The 8239-nt window shown below is 45.1% G+C and overlaps 1 protein-coding gene across 1 annotated transcript in view; it reads right to left on the reverse strand.

The window, feature by feature from the left end:
- TLL2 (tolloid like 2) overlaps window positions 1-8239 on the reverse strand; it is a 53693-nt gene that overhangs the window by 35297 nt on the left and 10157 nt on the right. The window contains exon 3 of the mRNA XM_008643878.2: window positions 999-1070. Within this exon, the coding sequence (XP_008642100.1) occupies window positions 999-1070 (72 nt within the window). The remainder of the gene's footprint in view (window positions 1-998; window positions 1071-8239) is intronic.

The raw sequence follows: 8239 nt of genomic DNA on the forward strand, positions 1-8239 counted from the left end.
TGCTGAATACCTTGCTCTGAGCTGCAAGACAAAGACGGGAATTTGCCTTTTGTTCCTCTTACTCCTGAGCACCTCCTGGCATTTCAGAAGCTGCCCCATCCCCAAGCCAGCTGCTGGATCCTGGAAGGCTGATGCTCTGAGGCTGGGTGCTCTCTCAACAGAGGAGGAACCACTCTCCTGCTCTTTGCATACACCTGGTACTGCTGGTACCAGGTACTAGCACAGGCAATAGCATTATGAGGTCCACAGCTAGAAGAAGAGAGAGGGTCTCAAGACAGAAGTAGTCTTGTCTTCTATTCACAAATTGCTCCTGGGGCTGCCCAATAGCTCTGTGGATTTGCACATGGACAGCTCCTGACAGCAAACCCAAGTGAGGAGTTGTCTGCCCTGTGCTCTCCTGTGCCTGGTGCAGCAGCAGCTCTGCACAGGGGACTCTGGGTCCACACTTCTGTGCCACCAAGGCTTCCATTCCTTGCCAGCAACACACCCTCTTGGGCAAATTCTCCTCACCAGTCTTGCAACAGCTCTTGACTGCTCCTAACTCCTGCTATAGTTTTCTGCCTTTAACAACTGAAATTTGTTAAATTCTCCTCCCTGGAGAGGCCTGACACATCCTTCTATCAGGGCCTGCTTGTGGGTGGGGGTGAGCAGTTGCCTTTATATCACTTTGGATATTTTTCCCTCTTTCATTCACTTATTAAACTGTCTTTATCTCAATCAATGGGTTTTCTCACTCTTGCTTTTCCTGCTTTCTCACCTCTCCTGCTGGAGGAGGGGACTGGTGACTGGGTGCTTGGCTTCCAGCTGGGGTCAACCCACCACATTATACACAGCAAACCCACCCTTTCAGAGAGTTCACCAACAGCAAAAAATGCCTGGGCAGGGCTGATGTCCCAGGCAGAGAGGTACACACATGTACACAACAAAAATATGTTTTTACAGAGTGTAAAAAAAATAAATAAAAAATACCCAAAGGTCTGGGTGGGGTACAACATTACCCTTTTTAACTGCTTTGTCACTGTGGTCAGTTGAAGTGGCATTCTCACTTGACACCTCTTCTCCCACGCCTCCTGCAAAGGAAAAAAGAGCAGAGACTCATCTCTGGTGAGCTGGTTGGCAGAGCTCTGATGTGGAAAGGACAGCAGCTACTAGTAATGTCAGCTGGGGGTCCGCTGGCCACAGAAACTGTCTGCTTTCCCTGTGCAGGGAACAGGGACTAAATGCCTGATAAAGCTAGGCACTTTTCCTGGATTTGTTCCTAGCCTACAATGACACCCTGCAACTCATTACCATACCATGCCTTAGTTTCTCCATTTGCTGAATAGGCAGAAAGTCTCTTCTAGGGAAGGCTAATTTCATGGAGATTTACTGAGAGCAGGAGCTGAATGAGCTGATCTCTGTAGAGGTATTGCAAGAGCAAGTTTCTGCAGTCTTGGTGGCAAGGTAAAGAATGAAGAGCACGGTAAACCACCACACGCAGAAAAGAATACACTGTTAGTCATTCGGCACTGCTGGATGCAGTGTGGACACTTCCAAGAGGGATGTCTCACTTTCAAGACAGCTGGACATCTTCCAGTCACTGAAGCAGTCTTGCTTCGCCAGCTGGAAAGCTCTCCTTTGCTCTGAAGCTGGCTACTATCAAATCCTTCTCCAGCCCGTCCAACGCGGCAAGGACAGGGGAAAAGGTATATCCCTGACACACTGGAGAAGGACTGAGAGGATGGTAACAAATCTCCAACATTATACTACTACAACTGATAAGAATATCAGAAAAATTATGATGAAAGATAGTTACAAAACAATTCAGAAGAAAATAAAATACCAAGACTCTCAGCTGGCTATAGGTTAGAGCTTCCTGGTCCAAGAGACACAGTAAATCAGGGGTTTGTCTCCCAAAGGAAGTGCCATAGTTTAACAGAGCTTGGCTGGACAAAAGCCACTAGATGTGTGAACAGGAACAAGCCTGATTCAACAAGATGGATTGCTCTGAACTCTATCACTCTCTTCCAGCTTCAGTGTCCCATCCTTAAGATTTCCCTTTGTTTTCTTTCATGCCCAGTCCTCTTCACTTCCTTAAGCCCAAGCTCAACAAAAGTTCCTCTTCTCAGTTTTACATCCCCAGGACTTCTCACACCCCCACCCCTGCAAAGTATGCTATTCTTCACACAGTATCTCATTCCATTTAAAGGAAACCCCAACTAGCCTTTCATCACCAGAATTATTAAGGCATGCGGTCTTTGCTGAGGCAAAGGATAATTTTGTGTTTCTAAATAAATGCAGCTTGCTTCCAGTCACAAACAGATTGCTTCTTAATTGAACTTGGGAGGTGAATTATATGGTGAATTAGGGAAAAAGCACAACTCTGTATTTAGTGAATTGTTCTCCTAAGAGGGAGCTGCATGAGATTGAATTGCAAATGATGGCACCAAACCCTAGAGCCGGGCCCCTCTCCTGTGCCCGAGCTGCTGACCTCTGCTGTGCCGCGGTGCCATTCGAGCGCACGGCTTTTCCAAGCTGTGAGCACATTCTTTCCCAGAGATCAGTGCAGGCCTTGGTTTCTTATGCAAAGAAGAGGTTTGAATAAACTAGTGTGACTAATGAAATCTACAACATCTTTGCATATTTTGTCTTATTGTAACTGATGAAAAGGGAGAGCACTACACAAAGGCCAGATATGGGGGTGCAGATACACCGGATATTTCAAACTCTAATCTCACTCATACAGACAGGGAGCACCCACAGCCTTGTGTCTCACAAGGGTGTTTTGGAATCAAACATGAGAACGTTAGAAGATTCTGTTCTGATTCACCTTGTTTTAGACATTTCCTATCGTCATGATGCCTAAAGATATCCCAAAAATTGAAGTGACTTGACAGACATTTAGCCCTCTTCTGATTCTTTTCAAGAGAGGGCTAATGTAGGATCCCAGAAGAACTGATATGCCACTACCAATAAATAAGGAAGCCAAGAAATGCACCTTGTGTCTGGAAGCAGCTGCACATAGGTTGCAGGCAATGTGTAGGTCCTGTTGTCCCCTCAACACTCCTGAAGTTGTACCTCTCTGTTGGACTACTCTGTCACATCCAAAAGCAGAACATATTCCAGTGTTACTGCTCCAGAGCACGAAATGCCCATGTATATACTGAAGCCCATTATTATTGGAAACACTGAAGAGGAGAAGGGAGAATTTCAGTTTGACATTGTGCTCTGTGGAAAGCCAATAAAAGCAGGCTTGGTACCCCACAAAGGCATGACACTGACTTTAATGGATATCCAGCAGTTAACAAGCCCCCCAAAATCACTTTCATCCTCAGTATTTCCCACCTGCTGCTGTGCTAGACCAGCACTCACCTTTCTTCAGCCTGGCTGTTTGAGTTTTTTCTGTTTCTCCCACAACCAGTTGATGATACGGAATTAGTTAGGTCATGTCTCCATACAGAGAGCTGTACTAGGTTTCCTAAACCCTCTTAAACACCACATTTTTGTAATTCAATTCTTCCTAATAATTTGTCCTACTTAACAGCTGCAACCCCAGCAGAACACTGCTGGACACCCTAACTAGGCAACTTATTTTCTGTGCATGACCTGGCAGAGACACAAAAGAGATTCTCTACCCGGGCTGGGGAATATTTCATCTTCTACCTACAGTGCATTTGTACAACAACTTGTTTTTTCTGTTTCTCACAGACCAGCACTGCCAAGGGATCTTGGCTGACTGAAGGAAATGTCCAGTAGTTTGAAAGCACCACAAATCTGAGATAAATCCACCATGTCTGCAATCATGGCTGAAGAACAGGTGTCTAAATTGTTTTAAGGAACTACAAGCAGCCTGAGGTGGTAAGTAAGGGTCCAGCAAAGCAGAAGCAGCAGGCTAGGGCACTGTTGGGAAGAAAGTAGTTCCTCTCACTCTCCCAGGAGAGGAAACTGAAAATCCAATTTTGTTAAATGAAGTCCAAGTCGTTCAGCTGAAACCAAAAAAAGGACAAGATGCTAAGAGAGAGAGCGTGCATGAAACATGCCATCAAAACCATACTGCTTGCAGTTCCCTTACACCACTAGCACAGGCAAAAGATCTGCAACCTGAAGGAAGAGCAGGAATCAGACTCCACTCAGTACCCTTACTTCCAGTAAGAGAGGGTGGGACTTGCAGAAGTAGCAATATATCAGACCTGAAAATGTGTCTTCTACAAGCTGCAATTTAGGATTGAAGGTATTTATTGCTGTACATGTTCTGGTTTGGTTTTTTTGTTTAAGCCCAGGTAGTCTGAATCACCAAAGAGGGGACAACCAGATCTCTTGCTAACTAAAGCTTCTGTGCTTCTTTCACTTGTTTATGGACCATGAAGGGGTTCTCGTCTGAAAAATGAAGAGGAAAGCCAGGCAAAGCAGTGAAGCAGTCTGCTGGTTAATCAGAATGCATGTAGTCGGCCCAGAAATACCTACCACCCTCCTACTGGGTCTGTTTAAGACCTCAAAGCTGCTTGAGAGGCAGCTGATTTCAAAAACATTTTAGCACCATCCATCTTCGAGCTTTCATCTGAAAACACTACTCTGAGGCAAGATGAGTTACCCAACTGAAAGTAAAGGAGAAACATCAGCCTATCCTGAGTCAAGCTTCATTTTCAAATGATACCTATCTATAATGCTAGTCTAAAACCCAACTAGTGACAATAGGAATTGTAGTTGTCTGAAAAACTGTAGTCTGTGAACACAGAATATTCTTACATGGGAAATTGGATGGGATGAAGCTTGCAACACCTCCCTTTTTCCCAAACTGTAAAAGATCCCATTAAAATCAAAACCACTTTCAGAACAGGTCCAAGCCGGGATAATTTTTCCTCTCCGGACCAATGAAGAATCTCTTCATATTCATGGAGTTTTCCTTTCCCTTTTCTGCCTGCTGTCCACCCAGGGAAAGTGTTCCACAGCTGAACTTTGAAGGTAGCTACCACCCATATGCTCATCACCTCTGCTGAGGACAAAGGAGTCCACAGTGACCACTGAGGACTTTGGCAGATTTTCCAGTTTTTCTGGTTTAGCCGAGAATAACTTGGCTGTGCACATAATTATTTGCTCTCAGGTGAATCAAACCACAGCAAGACTTTTTCTGATATATCTTACTTACGGTGGAGAAAAGGCCATTTCAGAGCTGGGTCACAACACAGTGATAAAAAAAATACTTTTTAAAAATTACTAACAATTTCACCTCCCCTACCCATGCCTTAGAACACCCTGCTTTCATAGTCTCACTCAATATATTGGCTAGTCACATGCCATGGCTTAAAGACTGGATTTCAAATGGAGATTGCAATGAAGCACCAACAAAACCAAGTAGTGCAGTTAATATTAAACACTAGTCACTGGTGAGAGTTTCAGTTCTGGTGAGTTCTGTCGTATTACAACCATCAGAGAAGCTCCTGGAAAAACAGGATAAGGCAAACAATGTTACATGCAGGTTTTTAACTTCATTAACCAATGGTCAAGAACTGTTTAGCACAGGAAAAGCTTTACTGCACTGGGTTTTCTAAGCACAGAAAAAGTGATGATTTTATTAAAACAATTTCTGTTGGGAAAACGTATTCAGAATGCAGAACAGATGTTTCCCAGAGCTGGTGGAGAGTCTATAGCAAAAACCTTTCCTAAACCCCCATACCCTGGAGATCTGAGCAAATGATTTGAGATATATCCTTCAGTATTTCCTGTCAGTGGAATAGCTGAAGTTCCCTCAGTTTACTTAAAGAAAAATAAATTAAAGAAAGGAAGAATTCTGAACCCCAAATTCCCTGCAGGAATCTGTTTTTCATATTCAGAGTAAGCTGACTAGCTGCAATAACTCAGGAGAGTCCCAAGGTCCAGAGGCTTGACAGGCAGATGTGTCATCTCCACATCAGCTGTGAATGCTTGTGCAGGCAAGGAGGACACTGGCCTCACAGGGAAGTTCATGAGAGGAGGAAGGTGAATACAGCTAAGCAAACCCAGGGCTGCCACAGACATGAGCTGCAAAGCACTTAATGGACCAAGATCTTCTGCTGGGCAGCTGTATTTGGAGTGGTACAGCAGGCAGAGTAGAAGTGCAGGCAGCACCATTCCCAAACACCCTGTATTTCCCCTGGATACTCCCCGCTCTTCTGGAAGTGGCAGCATCACTTTTATACTGTGATGCATCTTGTTTTTAAATAATGCATTGCAAGAAAGGGGACAATCTGACCCAACCTCTCCACCAACCTTTCAACTGAGAGTCAATGCTTAAGGGGAGCAACATTCTCTGGATACAAGGAAGGACTGAGAAGACTAAAAGGGGTCTTCTCCTGTGGGCTGTAACAATCACTTCTGTTCCCTAGGGTAAAAAGACAGATAAATGAGAGATAAAAGAAAGAAAAACCTTATCTACAACCTGTGCCATCTCACTGATTTCTTACAGTGAGAAACAGCTCTGCAAGTACAGTGCTTTTACTGAGGCAAGTGAAAATGAAAAGCTAGAGTGAGTACATGTGCATGTCTCTGTTGTTTAGCCACATCCCTACACATGGTGTAAGACTTCTACCCTCCCAGCGTATCAACTGAGTAATCATAGTACCAACTATCCCCATCCCCTTGCACTTGATTTCTTGTCAATCTGATGGATTGAGATCTCTTCCTAACAGGTGTCTGCCTCACTGCTACATTCCTCTCCATTCACAATAATCACCTTCCCTCCCTGTCTCTTTTGGAAGGAAAGAGAAACAAGTGAACTTGCAGGCAATAAGGAAACTGTAAGAGCTGGTTTGGGTTCACCCACTGCTGCCCTAGTAGGCAGTACCAACCTCATGGCCCCCTTGGCTGACATCCTTTTCCTTCTAACCTTCAGAGTCTAATTTCTTCAGCCTCAGTGCACCCCGGGCCACTCCAGACAGAGCCATGCACTATTCCCTGCAGCAGCTCCCTGCCCTGCTCCAGCTGTGGCTCCCAGGCAGAGCCCGGGGCTCTCAGCAGCCCGGCCAGGCTGCTCCTTCCATTTAGCCTTCCCAGTCCTCTTGTTTTCCCCCTACCTTGTTGATACTGCATAAAAGATAACTCAAAATGAAAACACACTAGAAGCTAAGTTGTGTTTGAATGCAATTAAAACTCCTTCCATGGAGAGTGTTTTGTGCCAGTAGAGAGACCTTTCTTCTACTTCATTTTCTGCCTAGATATTCAGACACTCACAGCTGTGGAGCTTCTTGGAGAGTTTTTGGTGCCTTCTTACCCCCTCGGAGCCTGAACCATGCTTAACAGGCAGTTGAGCAGCCTAAGTAGGTACAGCTGAGACACCTCATCTGCCTGGTTACCTACCAGCTCCACCACAGCTCATTTAAAGAGTACCTGAAACAAACTGCCAAACCAGGGAAACTGAGGCAGGAGCCAGCACTGAGGCAGGGCAAGTGGGACTTAAAATGCTTCGGGAGCACAAGCCAAATATAGCCATTGTTAGGTAACCTTAGACCATCTCCTTCCCCAATGTCTTCCCTGACCCTTTGGTGAAACAGATGCCCGAATCATTTTGCTGTCATTAAAAGCGCTGTGAGGAAGCTGAGGAGTAAGGGCAGAGGCACTTTCGTCACCCAGTAGGTGCTGGCAGAGCTGCCCTGTCCTTCCCAGGGACAGCTGCAGTTCGCAGGGGGAGTCAGGTCTCAAACCCACTCTGCCACCAACTGACTCCAGGATTCAGCAACAGCAACAACAGAAGAAAAGGGGTGGCTAGTCCCCTCCCTAAGACAGTCTGATGCATCTCACGCTCCCTTTTCCTCTCTAGGAAATGGAACTGCAAGATAATCTGAATATTTCCTTTTGCTTCTGATCTTTGCCCTGGAGAAACTTGTTACCAATTCCCCAGGGCTGTCCAAGTCACCATCTGGCCTCAGAACTACAACAGCAAACACAATCCAGTGTTCCAGCCTAAAACTAATTTGCTTTCTTTCCCCACTTGACAGCTGAATAAATACTTTGTCCTCACCATTTGAAAATGGGAGCCACAGCAAAGGCGTTTTGTCCAGTGCAGCTACAAGCATCAGCCTTGTCTCCAAATTAGGCCTGAACAAGCAGCTCAAAGTGAACACATTTATTCCACAAATACAAACCCTTTCTGTTCAGAATCAACCACGAGCAGTTTACAACTTCTAATTTAGTTGTTGTTCGTTATTGTCCATCAGGCCATTTTGTTCCTTGGACCTTCCAGACATTTTTCTGACCAGTGTAAGCTACTTTTATTTTGTGGGCACAG

The sequence above is a fragment of the Corvus brachyrhynchos genome, unplaced genomic scaffold, assembly GCF_000691975.1.
Source record: "Corvus brachyrhynchos isolate BGI_N302 unplaced genomic scaffold, ASM69197v1 scaffold61, whole genome shotgun sequence".
In the NCBI taxonomy this organism is placed as follows: Eukaryota; Metazoa; Chordata; class Aves; order Passeriformes; family Corvidae; genus Corvus; species Corvus brachyrhynchos.